This window comes from Pleurodeles waltl, chromosome 7 (genome assembly GCF_031143425.1).
Source record: "Pleurodeles waltl isolate 20211129_DDA chromosome 7, aPleWal1.hap1.20221129, whole genome shotgun sequence".
Classification (NCBI taxonomy): Eukaryota; Metazoa; Chordata; class Amphibia; order Caudata; family Salamandridae; genus Pleurodeles; species Pleurodeles waltl.
In genome coordinates this window covers 938449771-938476255 of record NC_090446.1, presented here as the reverse complement: position 1 = coordinate 938476255, position 26485 = coordinate 938449771, and the positions used below count along the sequence as shown (strand labels likewise).

Genomic DNA, 26485 nt, shown 5'->3' with positions numbered 1-26485 from the left:
CTTTCCCATTCCTCCATTGGGCGGCCAGTATTCAACCTGGCTGTCTTGGTCTCCAAAATCAGAGGCAGTTGTGGAGCAGTTCATGGACTTTCTAGTTTACTGCTGATGTTTTCAGGCTCATTGCCAGGCGGTTTGGGGCTCCGCTTTTGGCGTTTCTCAGCATAAGCTCCCTGGTTTGCCACTGCTTGAGATTACTTACGCGGAATGTCGTTCTACTGTTTGTGCAACCAAGTCATCACCACGCATGCCAACACACTATGGCATGACGTGCAATGTGGCAGCTATCTTGGACTGGGTTGCATTCTTCGTGACAGAGCAAAATACAGAGTTGATATACGTTATTTTCCATATTCTACAACCGTTTCTGTGGCAGCAGCCAGCTCTTTTCATTCTATGCTGTTGTTCATGAGGTGGAAGTGTTCACAGGTATTTTAAACCAGACTGCTCTATTTATTGTGATTTTTACTCATTTATTATGACAGCTCTCCAACAAGTAACCCAACCACCTCTGTTCCTAGCACGTTCAGATAAACCAACGATCAAATGACCACAGTGGTTTATACTATTTGAAAATTACATAGAAGCAATTGATGCAAGCAATTATAGCCATGAATGTACAATTGGTTTGCTGTTCAACAGCCTAGCTCAGACTGCCCAGCAAAGTTTGGATTACTTACCACTAACTCAGGCCCCTCAGGGTCAATTAGGAGATGTACACTGGAATGTGCACCTGGAAGCTGTGAACAGTTTGCGCAAGCAATTTTCTGATGAGCCTAGCATTATGTTGGAAAGACATAATTTTTTCAAATGAAGCTATTTGCAGAAGAAGGGGTGGATAAATATATTTCTGCTCTCAATATTTTGGCATCAAAATGAGAATGCGCCCAAATCTTGACGCCTATATCCGTGACCAATTTGTGTTTAGTTGTTCTTTCAGGAAAATACAGGAGAGACTGTTAAGTTGCAGAAATCCCTCACCCACTAAAATTATTGATCTTGCTAACAGTATATAGAGGTCTCTTATTTTATCAAGGGTACTTAATGTGGACACCTTTTTTAATTATGTTTCTGATAATGGTGAACAACAGTTGGAGCCTGTGTGTGCAATAAACATAAAACGGAAGACATACAAGAACGGATACAAAAAAACCTACAACTGCATGCTATAGATGTGGATCCAAGAATCACCTTAGTAGCCTTGCAAGGTGTCCTGCCATAGTTTGCTTTGCAAAGAGATGGGACACTTTTAAATTGTGTGCAGGAGTGGTAAAAGTCCTATAAGAATAAGTACTGTGGAAGTTGTACGGAGTCACAATGTAGTACTGACTGCTGAGTCTAATTCGGTGGGCACACCCGTTAAGGGTCCTACTTGCGAAGCATTGATTGATGACATTCCTAAAGAGGTCATGGCTGACTCAGGTCCTCCCATTACCTTTGTAAGAGACGCAAAATTTTATGGGAAATTGAGAAGACCAGTAAAACCCACTGGTGTAAATCTGAAAGCTTTCGAAGAAAAGGATATTGAAATGTTGAGTTATTTTACTTCAAAGGTGGGTTGTCTTGGGGGAGAAACATACACTAAGGTTTATGTAGCCATAAAAGGAAAATATAAAATAGGGTGGCAGGAACAGGCACATATGGGTTTATATCTGGTACCTGGATCAGACACTTGTAAGGTTAGGAGAATTATCCAATAAGTATGTCTGCGGTGTGGAGGATCCTGTAAAGGATCTATTTGAGGAATTTAATGATCTCTTCCGTGATTAAGTTGGCACAGAGCGAGGATTTGAACACTGTATTAGATTGAATGCTCAAGCACAACCAGTCACTCACAAGGCACATCCCATTCTATTAAAAGTCAGGGAAGAATTGAAACTTACTCTACAAAACCTTTGTGCCCCAGGTGTAATTTAACCTTGTGATTCATCACTATGGGTGGCACCTATAGCGTTTCAAAATAAAAGGTCAGGTGAAATCAGACTTCGTGCTGATTTGAGAGCTCTTTATTCAAATATTCCAGTGGATTGCCATCCCCTGCCCAAGATCCATGAGCTGTTGGCCAACGAGGGAGGTGCAAAGTGGTTCTCCATCATCGATTTGAGATCAGTGTATCACCAGGTAGCCCCGTCCAGAAAATCACAGGAGTTAACAACCTTTGTACCACCATTTGGTGCTTACAAGTGCCTGAGATTACCATTTGGACTAGCGCCCACCGCTAGTGTATTTCAGAAACTAATGACTAATTTCTTCAGCAATCTTAGGAGGGTGCAGGCCTACCAAGGTGACATTTTGGTCTATGCCAACCATCTGGAAAAACACAATCAGATTCATTGACAAGTACTAATGATATTGGGCCTGATTTAGAACTCTGTGGATGGGTTACTCCATCACAAAGGAGACGGATATCTTGTCTGCTGAAATCTAAATCTCATAGAAGATAATGGGATTTAGATTTCGGCAGACGGGATATCCGTCAACTTTGTGGCAAAATAATCAGTCTGCCACGTTCTAAATCAGGCCCTTTGTCATAAAGGGGAATGATCATCAGGCTTGACAAGTGCAGGTTTGCCACAAATGAGCTAGAGTACTTAGAACACACCATAACAACCTCCAGTATTAAGCCCAAATTTTCTCTCATTAGAGCCACTAAAGAAGCCAAGGCTCCCAATGATAGAGATACCTTGTCTTCTTTGCTGGGTCTCGCAGTATATCATGCGTGGTTTGTACCAGCGTATGCCCATGCAGTTGACTCACTAAGAGTTTTCCTAAAAAAGTACAAAAATGTAAATGGTCTGAGAAAAAGGAGGAGGCTTTGAACAATGTGAATGGTTTGATTGAAACAGCTCCCGCTCTGAGTGCATTCCATGAGAGTTGTACCATTTTTACTGTGGATGCTAGATTACATTGTTTGGGGGCTGTGTTAAGTCAATATGTCTCCCGCAAGGGACAATTGGTGGCCTTTGCTTCAAGGTCGTCACGGCAGTATGAGAAGGAATACAGTACCATTGGGAGTGAGGCTCTGGCTTGTGTGTGGGTGGTCCAAAAATGTAAGATGTATGTGTGGGAGTGCAAATTCGAGTTACATACAGACCACAAGCCGATAATACACATTTTTAAAGCAGACCTAACCAACAATCTTTCAGCCAGGTTGACAAGGTTGGCATCTAAGTTGCAAGAGTGCGCTTTTGTCAATAAGCCTGTGCAAGGCGGAAAGAATTTCTGCACTGATTGTTTATCGTGCATGCCTGTTGATGACACCATTGATGACAGTAGCATGGATGACATTGAATGCGTTGCAGTGATTGAAGCTGTGGAAGGTGATTACAAAGCAATAATGAGCGAAGGCGATTGGTTGAAGGCAAGTCAAGAAGATGAAGTTCTATGCAAGATCAAATCAAAGAATATATAATTCAGGGTTGGCCTTAACGAAGGTGACTGTCAGGTGAGCTGAGGTCATTTTGTCAATTTGCAGAGGATTTATCTGTTGTGAATGGCTTAGTGTTGAGAGGGGACTTACATGTACCGCAAATGAGTTTACGCAATGCCATCATTTCTAAAGCCCACCAAGGTCACTGAGGTTAAACCAAGACCAGAATGTGCATTAAACAACATTACTGGTGGCCTGGTATTGATGCTCAAGTGAAATTCATGATAGACAAGTGTTTTGAATGCCTGCTCTCTGACAAACACTGGAAGGTGCATAAGACACCCATGCATCATGTGGTTTTTCCTGATGCAGCCTGGGAAAGATTGAGCTTGGATTTTTCCATGCTGTCTTTGTCATTGCCTGTTAACATGAGGTACCCAATTCTGCCTATTGATTACTTTTCAAAATGGATGTACTTCTCTTTTGTGAAGTCTCCCAATACTGACTCTGCATTAGGATTTTTGGAGCAGATATTTTTTTAGAAGGTGCACCTAAAATCACTGTCACTGACAATTGCAATTAATGCCTGAATGCATGCACTAATTTTAAAACAAACATAATTTCATACATTCCGAAGTGGCGTTAAACTTGGGTTTTTGGAGAGAGAAAACAAACTCATTAAGGAAGGTGTACAAACTACCATAGCTTCAGTCATCGATGTAAAAAGCGTTCTTAAACAAAAATTGTAGTGTTACAGCACTAGTCAACATTGTGCCACTGGTGCAACCCTATTCTCTCTCCTGAGGGTGAGAAATGTTCACACTGATTTGTTTCCTACATGGTAAAGTGATCAATTGGGAAAAGGGGGCAATACGGTACCTCAAGACATGGAAGACATTAATAATAGAGTGCTATCTAATCAATTTAAAATTAAAACAACTTTGATCGGAGACACAATATTTCAAACCAAGACATATCAGTTGGAGATAGAGTGCTAATAAAAAGTCCATTCAAGGTTGGGAAAGGAGAATCAATTTTTGTGCACCTGTCAAAGTAAACAAGGTCAGTAAAGGAGCAGTGTTACTTGAAAATAAAGGATGGGGGAACAGGAGGCAACTGGTAAAACTCACAGATCAACAGGCCAACATCATGCGTTAGAAAAGTGGTCCTATAGTTGAATCTGAGTGGGCTTTCTGGGTGTAGCCCCTGGTAGGAACAAGCGCTCAGGACAGGTGTGAGAGCGCTGTTATGGAAACTTCTACAAATGTTTCTCCCAGTCCTGTCCTTCCCAGGTTTTAAGAAGTCAAGAGACCAGATGGGACATGTGATGTAAACATTTCCGCCAAGTTTAAAGATTTTATAATGTATTGATTAGTGTTCTTAGTTGTCATGTTTTCATGCAGGTTCTTCAAAACTGTATTTCATTGTTTTAATATAAGGGGGTAGGTGATGTAGTATGTGTGTCTTTAAATTATTGTCACAAGCAAGGTTTATTTTCTAGAGTCACCGTGTGCTCTGGGAACAGTGAGCACGGATTCCAGCAGCGTAGCTCAGTTAATGCAGGCATGTAGGCTGGCCGGCCGCAACTTATCATGGGCGAACTTCTATCTGAATTAAAGGACTTCTAACTTACCTGATATCATTGCTGCATATTTTATTACACTGTGTAAACCAATAGCAAGGCTCTAGTGTGTGAAGTGTCTGAGTCAGCCTCTCTCGTGCCTCTGTTTTCCACTCACCTCCTTCCAGCAGCCATTCATCAGCTTGTAGATGCTTTGTGAGGCCAGCTTGGGTTTGTACAGTCGGAGACCTGCCGAAATATCTTCAACCACTTCTCCGTTTGTTCGATTTTCAAAAGGGATCTTTGCCTCTGTGAAAACCTCCCACATCACCACTCCTAGGGAAGAGAATGAGTCACATTAGGGAGAGGTAGAGTTCCCTACCACGTGGAGAAGCCTGCAGCAAGTATTGGCTAGTGGCATGGTTTACAGTAGTTCATATATACACTATCATACATATATAAACCACAGGGCCAAAAACAGTTCGTTTTTCCTGTGCCTGTTCTGAAGGTTCAATAATTTAATAGGTGCACTTCTGCAAGTAGTTAAACGAGGCCTTGGATCACACATATTGTAATCGTGGGAGTGGGAGCTCGAATGAGTTGATAGTTAATGTGGTTACTGCTCCAGGAGACTCATGAGCAATGCCAAAAGTGGCTGTCCTTTTCATATATGTGGAATCCCACACCATGCACTATTAGTAAACCATGTCAACGTTTCATATGAATGTTGAAAGGCACTGCCACCAGCAGGGACAACCTCGCGGGTCTTCACTTGCAGACACCACCAGGTGGTGTCTTCACTCAATAACTAGTGAGTCAATGGTCAGAAAACAATCAAAGTAAATGTAATGAGGCAGTAGACACTCAATGTATGCCCATTACTCTGTCCATCAATAGCTCATGAGTTATATTATCAAAGGCATCAGACAGGTCAATCAACTCCAACCTGACCTTGATCCACCCCTTCAGTAACCTCCCTCTTAAATGCACTGGTGCAGTTTCAATGGCCTTGTTGCCTAATTGAAGATCGCCCCGTAACTTATGTACCTGCAAATGATGTGATAGATTTTTGATAACCACCCACTTTATTTTTTTGCCATGAACAGTGCTCCAACAATTGGCTGATTAGTAGCTGGATAAACCAGGTTTTGGGAGTGCTTCTTCAGCAGTTGTTTAATCCAGGTTTGCCTGAAACTCTTGGGTACATAGCCTTCTATAGTAGGGAATACATTATCCTAAGTATGAACGTGGACAATGGACTGGCACAATTCTTGCTAGACAAAAGTGACTTGCATCCATGCCGCATAAAACCACTGATGATCTCCTCCACCGCATGCTGAGGCAATATAAACTAATCTTCCAAAATAATGAGACATAACAGACACAAATTTCATTACACAGTGAAGATCTTCCAGCTCTCGGGTGGCTTAACATGGCTTCCTAAACAAGAAATTAGATTTAAAATTTCTCAGGTTGTGGAAAGGTTGTGCAAGGCCTCAAATCCTTTAAAAGAATTAGCTCCACTCCATAGCCCCCAAGATAATGTCTGACTGGGCCATGAAAGTGGCTGTGAGTGCATGGCAGGGCCCTATCCCAGGGGGTCTATTTACCTCCAGGTTGTTAGCTCCAGGCCCAGATAACCATTATGTAACTAAGCAGAATTATTTAAACCTAAGAACATCTCAAATACATAGGCAGCCTTAGATCTTCTTCACTTGATTCAGTTGGCCATATATATCAGTTGGGCAAACATGTCTTAACACGTTGTTTTCAACTCTTTAGAAGTGATTAGAATGTTGTTAGGGCAGGGTGAAGTAAGACACATTGACATTGGCCTGACAAGGCACAATAATGACTGGACCAGTGAGACTTTCTGCAATATTTGAAGGTGCAGGCAACAAAGCCATGTGGACAAGCATTACCAGTCTACTTGGGGCCAGTTTACGAGTTGAGAGGTTCACAGTTGACAAATTTACCAAGACCAGAATCACCTAGAATAGACAGTAATTGCACGCATGCAAGATGCAATTACAAGTTTTTGTCCCTAGAATCAGGGATAACCATACGGACCCAAGAATACCAGGGTGGGGGGTGAGGAAAGAGAAGTATGGTGGTGGCTGGACTGGACCTTTACCAGGAACACCAGGAGCATGAGATTTTAGCAGATGTACCTGGTATAATCAAGACTAATTGCCCCATATTCTGGCAATTTCGAGTGTGGAACTACCAGGCCAGTTGTGATGATGCAAAATGGTATCATCCCTGAGAATACCGCTCCACCAGACATGTAATTGGGCCTATGGTGTGGTGTTGTGCTGTGGACACCACTTTGATCTTGGGTAAAAAGCAAATTCCTGCTTATCACAGCACCAAATCAGTGGTGTAAAGGTTGTATGACACAACCACGCATGCCTGAACCACGCATGCCTTAACCACTCTCTCTGAACCACGACTGAGTCTTTACCAAGCATGCCTTTACAACAAATGTCATGGTAAAAGTGTGATTGGTAAAGGAATATGCATTGTAAATTCCCCCCTGCCAGGAGCCCTAAACGACCCCACCCTGCCCTTCGAACTACCTCTTCTCCTCCCCCCACCCTGCAGCCTAAAACCCTGCCCCCTGCTAAAAAACTGCCCTGACTCCAGCCCCCACCCTGAGCCCTAAAATTGACTCACACCCCAAAAAACTGACCCTTACCTCTCACCCTGAGCCATAAAACTCGGCCCTTGCCCTTATAACTGCCCCAACCCCCCTGCTCTGAGCCCCAAAACTGACTCCACCCTGTGCTTAAAAATACCCGACCCTCCCGCCCTGAGCCCTAAAACCGACTCCACCCTGCCCTTAAAACTACCCCTGCCCTAAGGCCTAAACCCTGTTCCCTTCTAAAAACTACCCCAACCCCAGCCCCCCGCCGTGAGCCCTAAAACTGACCCACCACCCCTTAAAACTGCCACTCCCCCCGCAGTGAGCCCTAAAACCAGACCCCTACCCTTAAAACTACCCCAAACCCCCCACCCTGAGCCCTAAAACTGACCCCACCCTGCCATTAAAACTACCACGACCCCCCGCTTTAAGCCCTAAAACTGACCCCGCCCTGCCCTTAAAACTACCCCCTCGCCTCCCCACATCCTGAGGCCTAAAATCCTGCCCCCCACCCCTTAAAACTGCCCCTTACTCCTCTGTCCTGAGCCCTAAAACCCGGACCCTGCCCATAAAACTACCCGACCCCCCCGAGCCCTAAAACCCTGCCCCCTGCCAAAAGAACCCTCCCCCAACTCCGCCTCTGCTCTGAGCCTTAAAACCGAACCCCACCTAACAACAGCCCCCCCCAAACCCGGTCCCATACTCCACTTACCTCTCCCGATCCTTCCTGTTCCACCCATCCACACAACGTGGTTAAGGCATATGCATTGTTCCGCTTGCGGAGAAACAGCACGCGTGCCTCAACCAGCATTGTAATGGCTGTTTCCTGTGCCATAGCAAAACTTGGGGGACCCCTGCTAAGTACATTGAACGCCCCCCCCCCCCCTCCTTTGGACTCACCCAGGTGCCCGCTGGCCAGGGTACAGTGCTACTGAGGGGGGGGGCAGGAGCTCAGCCCCCGCACCACGGGGGATGTGGGCGCCTTTGTTACGCCACTGCACCAAATTTATGTTTAAGTGGCTAGTCAGTCGCAAATTGTGCATTTATTGCTTTGTCTTCAGGTTGCTTTGTCCTGTAGTGTACCACTCTAATCCTGATCTGGTGGTGGGGTCACTCTTAATGAGGCTTTTGCACATTGAGCAACCGAATCTCCTCCTCTGACTGTGGTTTCATATAGAGAGCTGTGCTGTATTGTCTGATACTACAAGTGCTGGCATGTACTCCTTTGATTGACATGCAGTGTGCTGTGGTGAAACCACTGGCTCTACAAGTAGTTCCATGTACCGCTCTGATTGTTGTATTGTGGTCTCTGCTGCGATATAATGCCTGGTACCAAACTACATTCACCTGAAGAGCTTGAATCAGGGTGAAACTAGTCTTTGGTTGCTTGTGCTCCAGTTCAGTGAGAACCTGGTATGGCAGTCCTGGCTGGACTGTTCCCATTGGAGCAGAGCCAAGACTGATTTGCATATGGCTGGATCCAAACTGAGATTGCATGCTGGGGAAAACAGCGATGTTTTGGAATGCTTTCATGATTGATTGCCACTGGTAAGACTTACTGCAAGCACTTCTCCCATCACGTTTTGTGTGGTTGAAGTAACAGCCTAAATGGCCAATTGTAGGCCCAAACGTGGTTCCTGTTCACACTATGCCACTTCTACCAATATACAGCTGACTGAAGAGCCACAATGAGGGCAAAACTGTTCTTGGATTACATGTGTTCTGGTTCATGAAACACCTGGCCTTGCAGTTCAGGCTTGACTGTTCCACAGGAACAGGGTCAAGACTGATTTGCATATGGCTGGATCGAAACTAAGGAGACATGATGGGAAAAAGAATGATGGGTTGTAATGCTATCCAGAGCGATTGCCAGTAGTTAGACTTATTTCAAGCACTCTTCCCATCACATCTTGTGTGTCTGATGTATCATCTAAAATGACCAAGGGAATACCTAGATGGGGACTTCTGACTCACTGTTCCAATGGTACCAAGCTACACATGACTGAAGAGCCCCAATCAGAGCGAAACAGTTCTTGGGTTGCTTGTGTGGACCTGGCCTGGCAGTTCAGGCTGAACTTCTCCTGTTGGAGCAGGGTCTGATTTGCATTTGGCTGGGTCCAAACTAGGGCACCATGATGGTCAAATAATTGGTGGGTTAGATACAAGCCAAGCAATTGCCAGTAGTTAGACTTATTGAAAGCATAACTCCCATTGACGTTTGAGACTGCATGCAGTCCTTTGGTTCTTTTCTTGTGCAGTGTGCTGTTGGGTAATGCCTGGTTTTGGTTCTATTACATAAGACCTCACAGTCCACTTCTAGCCCTGATACAGTTCTGCAGTGTTCATGTCTTGCCTTGTCCTCATGCTTATAACGCTGTGGAGTGCACAACCCTTGAGCAGCTTTCTGATGCCACAATCCAAGACATCAACATCATTGAGACCATACAAATGGCGTACATCACGGGTACCCAAAAGCTGGCAGCATAAACTAACAGAACAGAAAACTTGGATCAAGTACGAAGGGCTTACAAACAAATGCACAATTTGAAACAGCCCGTATGAACAGGTAAACAGTTCAGTCCTCTGTCTTTAGTCTCCCCTGTCATGTGTTCATTGTCGAAGAAGAATGGCAATGGAAACAGGCTTATGAAGCAGAATGGCTCTTATTGATAATATACTCAGTGCTTAATTTGAGCCGGTGGTTGTCGCTGGCGGTGGGGGGAGGGCACTGGCAGCTATTTTGGGGGAGGCGGCTCTTATTTCTTCCCATCAGACATTTCTCGAGACCAATTTAGGGAAAAACAAACAAAACGAAAACATGGAGGAAGAAAAATACAGAACATGCGTCGCCAAGGGAGAAAGCAGACACCTGTAAGAGTGAGATAGCTGAGCAGGGAGTGGCTCCAGTGAACTAAAGAGGCCTGGTATGGATTCGGGACTCCGCATCCTTGCTGCTTGCGCTCTGACATTTTATACCGCCAGCCATGGGTGTCTGAGCAATGCCTTGAGCACTGGCACTTATCATTTTACAGATGAAGCACTGAATATACTAGACTTTTGACACATCTCTAGTGTGTGTGTGTGTGTGGGGGGGGGGGGGGGCGGAGCTTTGCGCCCAGATCTACCTTATTGGGAACTAGGGACACAGGTTCAAATCGGCTTAAACCCTTATTCTGGGTAAATACATCTCTTAACCTCCCCAGTGTCTAAAAATGTATAATGTCTGGTTGTCATGAAGGTGCTTTAATGTGCTTGGCCAAGTTGGCCTCGTAAAAAAATGCAAAAAATAAATAAATGCTCTATATGGCAGACATCCTTACACAAGCGCTCAATTTGACATGGTTTGGTTCGAAATGTCCTTTGAAAAGATGTACGGGTTGAAATTACACTAGGTATAAGAGCTAAGAGACCCTCTGGTGCAAATATAGTCACTTTGGTACAGCGCTGGAAAATAATCTTGGTCTTTTTTGTATAAACGCTACCCAAGCCATACTTTGCATAGTCCTCGTGAATGTGAACGCGATTTGATGAGTCTGTGTTGATCCGGTCACCGTGTTCGGTTTTCCGCGTTGATGAACGAGCGGTGTTCCACACAGTGTTTGGCACAGTTCTTCTTGAAGCGCGGGCTTTAGTTGCAATGACCTGAGTAGCGCACCCGGGGCTAGGTATCAGTGCAACACAAGCGCTGCTATTTTCACACCATGGAGAAATACCGTGTGAGAGGGTGAGATCTGTTCCCACGGAGCAGGAATGTGCCGCGCGCACAAGGTTTACTGAGGGATAATCTGGCAAGGGGGAACAATGGCGCCCGTCACTGGAGGCGGATGCCAGCGCAGAAGCAAAGCAAACAGCCACAGGGCACCTTCCAGACCTGGGCACTCCATGGACGAGGCCTGCTGGCAATTAACGTCTCCCAGCCCCCTCAGAACCTCTAATATTATCAAATTAACAGGATTGCTCACTGCAAAAGTTGACTACCGCAGGTAGATTCAAAAGGAGGGACGGTGGATATTAGAAGCAAGCAAAACGTGGCGTTCCAGTTAACGGAAAAGGTTCAGTTTCCTAATCAGTGAGGCTGCAGGTTCGTACTTGTAATGTATTAAAACATTTATGCCTCGACGTGGATCGCCGAAGTGCTTGCCTGCATGGGCAGCGTGTTACATCAAGTAGGGTGCTGCTTGGACAGTGCTGCCTGTTTTCGTATGTGGGAATTCAATCCCTGTCATGTTCTATGACCACCAAAGTGCAGTTCTCGTTTTCTGGGACACGTCACTTAGCAGTGTGAGAAAGGAGGCACACAGTTTATGGTTTTCTGTAAACAGGCAGCTTTGAAAAGCCCTGCAGGTCCCTTTATTCATGGCCCACCTAGATGGTTACTGAACTGGGTTGTCCATTCTGAGATAAAGGTTATGGACCTGAGCAGGCAAAGGGAGCCATGGTGCAAAGCAGCTGGGGTGGACTTATCCTAATCCCATATTTGTCTGTCATTGCGAGATGTGAAGAAGTGGTCATAGTATGTAGCTAGTTGGGACCTGCAGTGCTGGAGTAAATTAGAGTCAGTCCTCTGTTGGCCAGCAGGATATGCAGATCTCTATTCCATGCATGTTCAGGAAGTGATGGGTGGTTTATTGCTGTGGATTTGTATAGTACTGGGTGATGGACATGACCCATAGCAGATCTGTATTATGTGATGGTAAGAGGGTTAAGCAATATAAGGGAATTACTGTACAACCTGTACCAACTTTAATCAGCTGCCCGACTGCTCAGTGTTACAGTGATATTATTCAGCACAGCGCACTTACACCATGTGGCCAACAGGTGTCCCCGTAGCCAACGGTGCGGCTCACTTACACCATGTATAAGTATTCGTGAGGGCCAGGAGGGTTATGAATTGACATTACTGTATAACTCCCAAGCTGCACATAGGTCAGTCCTTCATAACGTACGTAGACGTAAACAATTGTTTGCTGATTAGGCTGTTCCATATCCGTGAAATGTAAATGGGTTCTAGCCTTTCTTTTATAAAAGAAAATTGAAGACCAAATTTATCCAAACATAGATGATCAGGTAGTCCCAAATCTTCGTGGCAAGATCTCGGGCCAACCTGCCTCTCCAGAAATCAGATACCAAACCTCTTCCATTTGAAAGCATATGAAGATCTTGTGAATGGATGCTTTGCTTCTTAAATGATGGTTATGCAATCATCTGAAAAGTTCAGGTGGCCCTATTCCAATTAGTTAGGTGCCTGGCAGACACGCTGAACAGTAGGCTGGCGTGCTGGCTCTTCCCTGGCATCCTGAAGAAGCAATCCACCCTCTATAGTGACTTTCTATGTGGCTGACTGGTAGGTGCATTATCAATAGAAGCTAAGGTAAATGCAGTCTATGGAATAAACACTCATATTTTCAGTTACAAGATGTAGGCCATTGCTGGTGAGAGCATGGAATAAGGGCCGCCACGTTTTGCTTGAGCATGGTATGGTCGAGGCCATAGCTGAAGAGAGCATAGTATGGTGGAGGCCACGGATATGGAGAGCATAGTATGAGAGAGGTCATGATTTGTCATGGTTGGGAATAGCTTGGAAAGAGCAAGGTCATGGCTGAGGCGCTGGGATATGGTATGTTGTAGGCCCTTGCAGGGGAGGGTGTGGGTATGCCTTAAGTTTTACATAAGGGTTCTGGGGGCCTGCCGGCAAAGTCCAACATTCACAAGTGAAGATATAATATCTGTGGTGGGTTATATCACTTGCTGGTTTAGAATGTGAAAAATATTACAACAGTTACTCAGGCTTTGTGAACAAATATTTTCTTGCACACTGGATAGCTGCCACAGAGCCATAGCAGTAGCCTGCTGTGGCCTCACAGTGAACTGTGCGAGCAGAAAGCTACCAGGACTTGGCTGGGATATTGGAGTAACCTAGGAAAATGTTATGACATCAACTAAACACGTCTACTTTCTTATGAATATTTGGGAAACAAACCAAATCAGCCTTGAGGTTTTAGATCTAGTTTGACAGATCAGCTGTCACAAGACTTTAAGAGATCAACAGAAATAGAGCTTTCAGGAGTACCTTTGACGGAGAGACTTAGGCTCTGGCTATACCTTTGCTGTCTTCAGTACAGTATTTGATTGGGCAGATGTTGTGTGCTACCACTGAAAACGAGTGCTTGTACTGCACTTTTTACATTGTGGTAAAGCTTGTGTTCCATATAGTAGGCCTGAATTGATGATGCCGCCAAGCCAATCTTATGTTAAAGATAAGTTATGTCCAATACCACAGGTCTTTTCTGTTTATTAAGAAAGGTTATGACAAATTCAATATAGTGTGAAAAACATTTCTTGAAGACTCAAGGCCTTTAAGAGGAGGTTAAACACTAGGTTAAAGTCTGTGACAGGTATTTTGGTACATGGAATCTCCCCAGGTTACAATAGTAGCCCAGGGTTTTGGTGCTGGTCCACTTCCTGATAGAACATGGGAGTAGAATAGTTTATACTGTGATAATCTTTGTAAGGCCCTTTGAGAGGGGTTGTATGTTGTTTTCACAACTGTAATTATGTAAACTTGCAACTGTATGCATGATGGTTGGCATCTAATGCACACTTCAGTAGGCATGTTTTCCTTAAGGTAACAAGCCAGAGGTAAAAGCTATAGGCCTTACTGATTCATTCTGATGTTATATCAAATTTCAAAGGTTGGATATTTTTATTATGAAAAGTTATGACAAAGACACTAAGCCTGATCCATTTATTGTGAAAAACGTGTTAAAGGCAATAGGCTTTTAAGGGTGAATTATTATGACACTGTCCCAAAGCCTGCACTTAGGTATTTTTTGACATGGAATCTCACAGATTACTGCAGTAGTCAAAGGTTTTGGTGTGTATGACCCACTGGAGAAAAAGCGGGGATAGAAGATTACAGGGTTAATTTCACTTTTTCGGGTTATGTACATAAATGCACTTTTGCCCGACACTATTAAAATACTTATGAAGTCCTCTGAGGAGGGATTTTATATTGTTTTAACAACTGTAATTTTGTGTACATTTATTATTTTACTATGATGTACCTGAAGGCTGCCTTGTGGGAAAGATTATTCTAAATGCAGTAGATCTGAGTTGGTTATGGTAACAAGTCAAGTTAAAGGCTATATGCCTGATTGATTCACTGGGACAAGTTATTTCATATGCCACAGGTCTAATCTGTTTATTATGAAAAGTTCTGGCAAAGCCAGCAGGCCTGATATGATCTATTGAAGCCTCGAGGCATGTATTGCGTTACATGACATCTTCCAGCCTGCCTTTGTTGGAAATCATCTTGATGTTGATTACACTCTTTGACAAACTCTAGGGTTAGAAGAGTTTTCTTGGCGGAATCCCTTCAGAAAGTCTGACAGTCTTAGTTGTCTGCCAGTATCTTAAAATCCAAAATAAAATTAAAAATACATACGTTGGGAACATTGGTTCTAAATTAGGCAGCCACGCTGTAATTTTCAAACATTGATACACTATATACAATATAGAGGTGGCGAGCCGCTTAAAGCTCGAGCCAAATGCTGGGCTCTGCCTCAGCTTGAGGCCCTTTTGGAACCTCAGGCACAAAATGAGCCGAACTTTCATGTGGCTTTAGCCTAATATCTTGCTCTAAAGTTGTGCACACAGTTAAATACAAAGGATTAACATTGAGGTAAAAAGGGAAGGCAAATATATATATATTTTTAGTGGCCAATTTGCACAAAGTTAAACCAGGGTTTAAATCCCAGCTCATCCCCTTAACCAAACTGTGTGATTTTAGGTAAATAGTTCGTTTCACCAATCCCCCTTTTTAGGGTCGAGCCTGCGTTGCATGCGCTCGCGCATGCGTATCGCAGCGAGACACTTTAGTATTTAGAAAAGGGCTCGGAGCCCTGTCAACTTCACGTCAGTGTTTTTTATTGGTTCATGGGCTTGCCTAATAAAATCTGCTTGCTTTCATTAGTCGAAGGCACGCATACGTCATGCCTTTTCCGGTGGCTAGCCCTCCTCGAGCGCAGCGACCAAGTACAGAAAACATGCGAGGCTCGCTGTTTTCCATCGGGCTCGTGGACTTCTTTTTCTCTAATTTACGAGCGCGATCTCGCTTGGCAAAAGTCGAGCGCTTTACAGGGTTAATTTCACTTTTTCGGGTTATGTACATAAATGCACTTTTGCCCGATAGGTGAAAAGTCGGGTTAGGAGTTTACAACGCGATCAGCTCTAACATGAGCAAACGCGAGACCCGTTGCATTGTAAATGCTTGTTCTTCATTGTCTTTAAATGAACCTATGATGTGACCTATTAATGTCAGAACTGTTGAATGTTAAAGAAATGTCCTTTTTTAATTTTAAAGACTATTTATCAGATTTTATGTGATGTTTGTTGTATGATTTTAATGGCAAACATTTCCATGGCTCAGCTTGTGCACGGGCTCTTTGAGCCGAGCCAGACCCTTGGCTTGGTTCTGGTTCAGCTCTCCCTGTTACTTTGTTGGCTTGCTCACCTCTAGTACAAAAGAATTGCGAGGTGGCCACCGACTGCTATGTTTCATTTGATTTTTTAAAGCAAGAACATGCCGTGCAGCAGCAAGTTTTCTTTTTTCCTACTTTTATTTTATTAATTTATCTTGCATTGGTTGTGAAATTTGTGTTTTATTGTGGCTGTGTAAGTGGATGAGTGCAAAAATGAGTCGGTAATGACTGAATTGCTCCATGAGTGCAAGGCTGAGTTACAGAACGCGTGTGTCATGACGTACTGAGTGCCTACACCAATCAAAGACTTAAGAGGCACTTTCATTTACAAGGCAGACCTTTTGGCATTGCCAATGCTTACACCTTCTTTAAACGAACCGTGTGATTCATTTGACTGCACATATTTCCAGACAGATTTACTAGAAAGCCAGAGGATTTATAAGCTACTCTGAAGAAAACACCATGAAACATTCCAATGTTTCAGGAATAATATTTCTCCATGGCAGTAAACCATGTTCTAAAAGCAGCCTGCTCTCCTCCAACCCGCTGAGGTTTACCCTATGTCCCATAAGAACAGTCCTGAAGCAGCACCGTCTATCAAGAAAATCGAGATTTTGTGGGAGGTCGTTGCTGCTATTTTTCTGTATCCCTACCTTCAGTCTAAGGCACCACATTTACAAACTGTACCTCTTTCACACATACACTTGAAATACAAAGAGTGCAGTAGCCTGTGAAGAATAATATATGCAACAAAAGTCATTTTTTTCTCAAGTTTATTATTCCAGCAGGATAATTGCCACACGTCCATCTGCTTCACATTTTAACGTACTTTGCAGAAAGTATCCGATTTAAATAGTCACTGACCCCACATATTACACATAGGACCATAAGTATATGCATGAGAAAAGCGACGGTACAACAGAGGAGGACAGATATAGTCATGGATGCGCAAGAGCTATCAGACGTGTAAGCAGAGAGGGTCTCTAAACATGTGTGCTACAGGTGTGCGTCCATAACCATGTTTGTGACAGATCAGAGACTGCACAAAACACAAGCCATGAAAGAGCACACAGAAGAAAGGTGAGAATTCCTGAACAGCTGTGGGCAAAAGAAGATTCCTTAACAAACAAGAGTGCAAAAATCAAGGGCATATTTATAAGTGACAAGTGAGGGCATGTATCTGAGAGGTGAGGGCCCCTAAATAAATGCAACAAATAAGGGCACCTGAGATGCATGTTACAGTAGATGTATACTGACAGTACAGTCTACATACAGATAGGTAGCAGGTGTAATGATGATCTCCAATAAGTAATCCCTACTTCTAGTTAAAAGTAGATCATGTGTAGTTTACTTACCAGTTATTTTCATTATCCTGAAGTCTCTTCTTCCTCCTCACAGTTCTGACAAACTGAAAGTGTGTCCCTGCCTGGATACAAACACGTTTGCCCCTAAAATAACGAACGGTAAACCTGCCCTACTTCTTTTATTTTTTAGAAACTTCTTATGCTGGTCCTGTGTCAGTTATTTGCAATCCAGAGGCCTTGTTGTACCAAGCAGGCCCTCAGAGGCTGGGGAGCAACTAATGGTTCCTGGTTAAGGGGACACCAAGACTGTGATGAAGAGGGGCCTGGTGAGTTGATGTTTACTGGTAAGTTACCGACACATTACTACCCCAGCTTTATTACTCATCGCCATTCTAATCAAATAAGCATTATCAAGAAGTAAACATGACTGCGCAATATTGCGCAGTGAACCAACTGAAAATAAATAGGCTCAACACCTATTGTTGATCACTGCACAGCCATGTAAAAGGACACCACTTCCAGGCTTGTAAACATCTCCAAACCCATCCACCAAACCAGAAGAGCTGGAGAAGGTTCATACCCACATAACAAAGGGTAAGTCCATAAATCTGGATATTGCTACAAAAATAGCCGCACACTGAGACAAACACCAGGAGAAGCCAGAAGACCCTACACCAATGAAACAGATTACAATCAGAATCATAATATAAAACAACATTGTGCTTAATATGAAATGAATCAAATTTTAGGAACAAAATCCAATCCTAGAGAGGCAACCACGGAATAAGATTTTTAAAAAACCTTTCCTCTGACAATTCCAAACTGTCCCTTATTTGCCACCTTTGCCAGCCATGATCAGAGCTATAAGACACTAGGCCTTAAACAACATTTTCTGTAATGGGTCGAATGTAAGATCCCGAAAAGTTAGTGAAACCAGCAGTAAGTAGCTCAGTGAACCTGAGAATTACCAACCAAACTCCAGAAATGACCATTCTGTTGCAAGTACAACACCCAGGACCCACTTCCTAACACATCCAGCCAAAATTCGTAAAATGCAGTGGTGGCTCCGCTCTGAACAGGTAAAGAAAAAAATTAAAGTTAGAGTGGAATTCAGTTGTTTTAAAAAAAATCAAGCACTTTCAAAGAGTCACAATAACTTAAATAGAGTTCTTGAGAACACCAAGTTTAAACAATTCAGAAAATGACAGGTCTACTCAAATACTGGTGTAGTTGTGTTGCCATTTTTGCAGCCTCTGCTTCCTAAACAATTCTTAAACAACTAGCCTTTTTGGGTCAGAACCTGAGAATATTCAAAGTAGCATTTCTAAGTTGTGGCAGAGGCGATCCTACCCTGGGGGAAGAAATACCATACCTACATTCAAGAATGAACCACCATAGGAATATTTACTGTGGGTAGAGAGGAGAAAAACAGGGCCTTTCTTGAGACCAAAGACAAGCAAACAGAAAGCCTCTAAAGGAAGGGTTCTTGACACAGGGCCAAGTGGAGAAGCTGGTTAAAAATAAAACAAAAAAGAAACAAGTTAGGTTTTCCTTTGTTTTGTTATGAGAGGGCATGGCTCCCCATCTTGTGGGGCCAGGTGCAGGGGTTTGCCATCTTCCTGGCTGACCAGTGATGAGAAGAGAGGTGAGCTGACATTTACTCCTTGGGAATTTAGAGCCAGGACAATTCATTCATCTTTCAGAAATGTCACAGAAGTTCCCTCAAAGTGTCCCTGGGTTCCATCTTGATTCCAAGCTTCTTATTGCAGAGCTTTGACTAACTAAATGGGGGCTTGTGATAGGGGTCTATAACACCAGGCCTTTAATAGCAAAGTAGAGTATGTTGCCAGAATAACAGGACCAAAATATCATCTGATAGAAATACAATTTACACAATATCACTTATAAATATATCACTCATTGAAGTCAATATAATAAATTCTAAACTCAATGGGATAATATTTTTAGAAATGTGTTTAAGGTTCCATATGTTTGTCAGACAGTACTTCTGCTAATGTTATTTCAACACACAATCCACAAGCAGGCATGTGACTCTTGGGGCTTTAACTCATCCAAGGGCATTTAGATAGCAAGAGTCCTCAATCTTTGCCTCTGAAAATATAATGATACAGTTTCTCTTTTTCCAAACTAATTGTAGCAAAAAATGAATGTGTTCTTTCTCATCCTTCACACTCAGTCAATATCATTTTGGGTTTCTTCCTCATTGGTCCTTTCAGCAGAACCACACACAGGCCCAGTTTTAAGTATAGAAAAACAGCTGATCTTTTGGACAATTTGCTCTTTTCTACATGTTTCAAAACACAGGTTAAATATGCAGCTCACAAAATCACAGGGTTTGTGATCACAAAATTCCTATTTACTATTTACAAAAGCTCTTTCATGAGGTGGACCTGTTTTTCCGACTTGTAAAGGGGCTTTTGCAATTCTTTACAGAACACAAATAAGAGAAGCCTTGAAAAGGACACCTCCTCCTAGTTGTGATTCTGAAAAGGATGTATCAAGGGCGTGTAACCACAATTGCAGACACAAACCATTGATCACACATGACAGCTCACATGGGCTGATAGCTGGTACACGAAGTGGGTGCTGTCCCCATGGGACAGCTTTGCCTTTCAAAACAGTTTCATTGGTTTGGGGGGTGTCGGCTGGGTGGAGACAGTGGTTCATAGGAGCACTGCCTGTTCCTTCCACTATGTTCCATGTGTTCCACCCCACCAACCAATTCTCTCAGACCGGTCCCATATTTTAAAGCAGTGCCAGTCCTTTCAGTGGACATGGGCTGCTTTGAATAAATATATATATTTTTGCAATCTGTGTGCATACAGTTGAAAACTGTTCTTTACAAAGTGCTATGACACCCATTGGGCCTTACATATGATATATATCATTTTTCAAATATAGCAATATAAATAAACATTACTTTTGTTACCAGGGGGTTGTTCAAGTTTTTTTTAAATCTACATTGTAACTGTTGGGAGCACAGCCATCAAGGAACCTCCTAACTTGCTGTGTCCAGTAGAGGTGGACGAGCAACAGAAAGCTTGAACCAGGCTTGAGTTAGAAACCTGGCTCTGGCTCAGCTTGAGATGCTGTTGAAACCTCGAGCACTTAATGAGCCAAGGTTTCTTGTGGCTTCTGCTTCCACCCCCTACCCAGGATGAGGGGTTACGGCGAGAGTTGCTGCCTGTGGTATGGGGAGCCAGGTTCAAGACTCTGACTGGGAAAACCACTGAATCTGCTCATGCCTATGAACAACGCATGTGACCGTGTGTAATGTAACTGGTGCTCATGTAAAGCTCTCCAATAGTTTCCGGTTGCGTTTGTGGCATATTTTAAAAACTACAGAAAAATGCCCTACGAGGTAAAAACAAAGCTTTATCACAAGGAAAGACACATAGATACCCATTTACTGGCTGATTTTACAAAGTGAAACCAGAAAACATATATACTTTGTAGCTTCCCCACTTAAATTGTTTTATTTTGAGCAAATGTTTTATTTTAGCAAAACTATTTCTTCTTCACTGTCGCGTATGAAAGCACTGTTAAATAGTTTGAGTTCTGAATACCAGTTGTTAAAAACAATCACTTTTATTAAGTACTTCTCAGTGGTATTCGATAATGTGCCCAATAAGGTCAAAGCTTCAAAATGTTAAAGAAATACACCTTTGTGAACTTTAAAGAGACTTTCTCATATTTAGGTGGTGTTTGTTGTATGATTTACATAACAGACATTTTGAGGGGTCGGCTAGTGCACGGGCTCTGAGATCTGAGCCAGATCCCTGGCTGGGCTCTGGTTGGGCTCTCCCTGTTAGTGTGTTGATTCGCTCACCCCTAAAGCTCAGGTATCAGAGGAAGTCCTTACCGAATGACCAGACATCTGACTTGCTGCTGTACCGGCCGTAGCGGAAAACTTCAGGGGCCGACCACTTCACTGGAAACTTACTACCCGTGGAGCTGGTGTACTCGTCATCAAGAACGAACCTCAAGAAAGAAGAGCAGAAGAATCAGAGGAAAGGGGCAACTCAGACGTGCAGGGATTGCACGTGAATCGACTTCTTTGCATTAACGCACACCAGCCACAGAAGAGGATCCGACCTCATTACTGAGCGCAGAATGTCGTCATCCGCACACTACACAGCATAGTGGGCAGTGTCAAGAGGAATTATAGACAGAATGGACAAATTAACTGAACAGGTTTATGGACTGAGATTAAACTGTTTTATTAAAAAACAATTAACACACCACATACTGCATAACCTAATTTACAACAGGGTTGAACTCGCGGCACAGTGAATGGCTTTACTCAAGTCAGAGAAAAGAGTGCACACTCACTCCCGACTGCTGGGCAGTCTGTGACTCCTAACCAGACCTCTCGGCAGGGCTTGCACAGACCTTGTACCAGCATGGGAGGCGCACTGTGCCTGTGATGTTTCTATTCCTCATAAGAGCATGCTGCGATCACCGTTTATGACTCGGTGCATTGCTTGACACATCACAGAGCAGAGGACACAGCTTACCTCGTCATTCCAAAGTCTGAAACTTTCACAACTTGTGTTTCTCCAACTAAACAGTTGCGAGCAGCCTGCAGAGACAAAACGTACAGAAGATGAAAGGAACTTAATGCAGAAGTCAGAACATAAAGGAAACTGAAGACAATGTCAGAGAACCGTAGCTTCTCTTCAGTGCCACTGTGTAACACAGAACAGACTCTGCTTTAGTACACCTCATACATTATTTATAGGCTCTTCAAAGACACACATAAAAGTGTTAGAAAAACTGAAAGGGTGAGGGGCTTACTAAGAGGAAGAATCTGGCAATAGATTGGCCCATGATGCTGGACCACATACGACACCAAATACAATTTGTAAACCAGAAAGAGAGAAAATGTCTTAACCTACTCAGACTGGCAAGGTGTGCGTCACTGTAGAATCTATACAATTACTTTTAAAAACATCCCGGTTTTGTTAAATGAAGCAAATGTAATGTATCCGCCAATATGGATCATGGTCTGTATGACTATATATTGCAGTGTCAACTAAGAAATGCAAGCAGCTACTCTAGAATGTATCAAACTCGGACTCAAAGGATAATAAAAGATGGCTCTGCTGGTTGAGTCGACTAGAGCAACAACTCTGGAGAACACACACATACACATACCCAGTAGGTAGCTTTAATTAGGACCTAGTTTCCATAGGAAAAGCATTTTTTGTTTTGCTAATAACTTTGGCGCAGTTTAACGAATTTCCACACATTTTTTTAAAACGTGTTTAGCACTCACTTCAGCTGCCGTCTGGAAAGTTTTGGGGTGACTCGTCAAGCGGGGGCTGAGAAAAGGGGGTCCCAATGCAATTTCCCATAGGGATTTTAGACACTACAGCTCGAACCGCAGGAGAGAATTACACCAAATTTGGCAGAAAACTAGATCTTAGCCCAGAAAGATCTCTTTTTGTAGTTTCATATAAATCTGTTCAGTTGTTTTGAAGTTATATAAGAAAAAAAGATTTATGTATATCTAGAGACTCGGATCCACCATGGCGGATCCACGTGCCAGCAGCAATGTTGGGATTGGCTGGCCAAAACGTGAGAGAAAAGTTGCACCCCTCATTTTGTGAATCAGGACACGGTTCCTGGGGGAGAGGGGGAGCTAAACTATAGATAGGATATAAAGGGATCAGGATAGAGGTATCCTGACCCCATGGAAATGATGGAAGGGTCTGTGAGGGACCCTTTATGGGCAAGAAATTGCCCCAAAACTTATTTTTTGGAGTGCACTAGGATCTGCAGATCCAGATGGCAATTAAAAAAAAAAAATACACCCATTCACAGACCCACTCACGCATTCACCCACACAGACTCACAAAACCAATACCACACCCAGTCACAAACCCACACACCCACTCCCACACCCACATACACATACACACAACCCCTCACACACCCATTGCACCCATAGAGCTACTCACACACCTACTCACAGACCCACAAAAGAACTTGCACACCCACTCACAGACCACAGTCACTCATAAACCCACTCACACTCATACACCCCCTTATACACCCACACAGCCACTCACATACCCACACAACCACTCTCACACCCATACAGCCACTCACACACCCATACAGCCACTCACACACCCACTCACAGACCCATAAAATGATTCACACACCCACTTGCAGACCCACACAGCCACTCATACACTGACATACCCACACAACTCCACACACCCAGTTACACACCCATAGAGCCACCTTTACACCCACTCATAGACCTACAGTGTGGGGTTGGCTGCATGTGGGGGGTTAGCGGCACATTGGTGGCTAGGCCCTGTGGCTGACCCCCACATGGCATAGCCAAAGGTCGTACGTGGCGGCGGTTGGATTAAGGGATGGTAATTAAATTATGCTTTATGTAAAAAAAAACTAGAAATTCACTGAAAAAAACTAAAGTTACAGGGACGTTATAATTAGGAAATAGAATACTGTATAAAACAACTTAGAAATTCACAAAACCAGTGGTTACAGGGATGTTATAGGTAGGTTCAGATTTTACACACACAAATCCATAGAAATTCAGCAGTTACAGTTATACTTATATAAAGAAACTATAGCTTGTGCCCAAAGGAAACTATAGCTCGTGCCCTTGTCATACACTGCTAATTACCACACACCAGTCATGACATCTTCTATGACTTTACTGATAATATCACTGCAACATTTGCAATAAAAAACTGTGCAAGGTGGGGGCATAATGGTAGCTCCTGGAGTTGTACATGAAAATCCCTTTGCACAGAACCTCAGGAACTTCTGGTGGACAGATTAACTGGTAATCAGGAATAGATGGGGCAAGGGATAGGTAGAAGGAGGAAGACATGAGGGGTGGTGCGGCACACCTTAATTGTGTAAGTACTGAGGTAAGGAAGGGTAATCAGGTTAATGAAGATTCCTGTAAGCAGCACATTCTCCATTCTAAGAATGAGGACCTGCACATGATAGCAACTGGAGTCAGAATTTAGTAAGCAGTAAGACACTCTGATGGTGCTCAGAGGAGCTTGTCTTTGAGGTTCCCTTGCACTTCATATTTAGCACTGGTGTGTTTATCAGTGTGTATCTTACAGTTTGCAGAACAAGATGATGCTTCTGTCTACCTCATCTTCCTGAACAACCCAAACTCTGTAAAATGCACACTGATATCTTGGTAACTCACTTTTGTGCTTCTTGTACTTCTCCGCTCTGTGTTTGGTTAACTTTCTACCAGTCTTTCTGTGTAAAATACCTTCTAACGTTTTCCTTCTGTGTAAACTGAATAAGGCTTTTATTTCTGGCAATGTGTTAGCTCCTAATTGACTGTTTTAATCTGAATAATGTCTATCAGGCAACACAAGGAACTACTCCTGTCCTACGCATAAGAGAAAAGGAGCGGTTAAAGGGAACAACTTCAAAGTCCTGACAATTTAGAATGTTTCCCAAATACCACAGTTCATAACTAATGCAGAGTCCCAACCTGCTTTGTTGCTAAAGCAATATAGCAAGCAATTAACTGTGAAAGAAGAGTCAAGTGCCTGGGTTGATGAGTCAAGCACATGACTACCTCGGGTGGTCTGCTACCAGTTAGAGATGTTAGCCCACAACAACACCAAGCCAATGCTATGCAGCAGACTCCTGGCACAAGGAAATACAAGGAACCTTCATCTAGTTGTCCCTGCTATGAAAAGTCATTCAGCAGCCTCCAATACCTCACACCTACAATGAACACAGAATTAATAGCCATCCCAGGATGCTTACCAGGTCTCGATGGATGAAGAGGGCCCGCTCCAGGTACTCCATCCCCTCGCACACATCCTGGCACATCCCCAGCAGTGTAGATTGGGAGAAAGATCCCCTCTGGGTGCGCAGATGATCATATAGACAACCATGCTCCATGAACTCAAAGACCAGGCAAATGGGGGCTGGCTGTGGGCATACACCCAAGAGCTGTACAAGCTTAGGGTGTGAAAGTGCCCTGCAAGAGAGAAGACATAATCATACACAGTGGCGAGTGGGAACCTGTGAGTGGATGGTATGAACAGCAGATTTCGGCGACCTCTGAGTGAGGTATTCTCTTACATGACCACTTGTGCTTCTTCCACAAAGTCCTCCACTGACATGGATCCCTCGCGGATGGTTTTAATGGCAACCTTCATCTTTCCTAGCAAGTAGCCCAGTTGTACCACCCCAAACTGGCCACTGCCAATCTCTTGCACAATGGTCAACTCCGATGGACTTATTGCCCACTTTCCTGAAAGAAGAAGAGAGGAGTTTGAATAAAGTGCTGTATTTAATCTAAATTGTTTACTGTGTTCTGAATGCATGAGGGACACCCTTCTATTGGCCTACAAGCAACGCTGCATGTTTGTTTATAAATATGTAGTTTTTTAATAAACCTTTGCTAAACCTTATTTGAAATTTCATTGGCCATCCCATCACACTCTCTAGACAACAATACTGCACACCATTGTTCCAATCCAGTCTAATGGTCATACTCAAACACATACTAGACAGACCTCACTCACATCCTTGAACACAGCACAGCTCAAAACCTATATAGCTGGGTAAGTGTCGCCCAACCAACTGGACTTGTCAACCACCATAAAACATATACAACACAGAAATAAAATCTGCACAAATATACACACTGGCCTGATTTGTGATGCTAGTATAAACATATTATACTGTGGCTGAGCAAAGGACAAATGATACCCCTTGTTGAGAGAAAAATGGAAAGTACTGTGGCACACTGTAGAACATCACCCTGTTTGGCATGATTAGCCCCCATTTTTTGCCTGGTATCTGATGTGATTTTGACTGAAAGTGCACTGGGTTCTGGTTAACCATGTCCCCAGTGCCAGTTCTCTTTCCCTAAAGTGTACGGTAGTTTCTCTCAATTGGCACCATTTTTAGCACCATCTGTAAGTCCCTAGAAAATGGTACCCCTGGTACTTAGAGTCTGGGGTACTAAAGAGGGTCACTAAGGGCTGCAGCACGAATTGTGCCACCCTCAGGGACCTCACACCAAATGCACACAGTGCTGCCATCGCAGGCTGCATATTTTGGTGCAGACAAAAGTGA

General features: G+C 43.4%; 1 protein-coding gene across 3 annotated transcripts in view; it reads right to left on the bottom strand.

Annotated features, from left to right (window-relative positions):
* Nucleotides 1–26485, bottom strand: part of ITK (IL2 inducible T cell kinase) — a 296941-nt gene that overhangs the window by 8732 nt on the left and 261724 nt on the right. For all 3 annotated transcript variants that reach the window (XM_069199642.1, XM_069199643.1, XM_069199641.1), the window contains 5 exons: nucleotides 25484–25655; nucleotides 25163–25379; nucleotides 21895–21959; nucleotides 21240–21358; nucleotides 5107–5264 (listed from right to left, as the gene is read on the bottom strand). In XM_069199642.1, the coding sequence (XP_069055743.1) occupies nucleotides 5107–5264; nucleotides 21240–21358; nucleotides 21895–21959; nucleotides 25163–25379; nucleotides 25484–25655 (731 nt within the window). The remainder of the gene's footprint in view (nucleotides 1–5106; nucleotides 5265–21239; nucleotides 21359–21894; nucleotides 21960–25162; nucleotides 25380–25483; nucleotides 25656–26485) is intronic.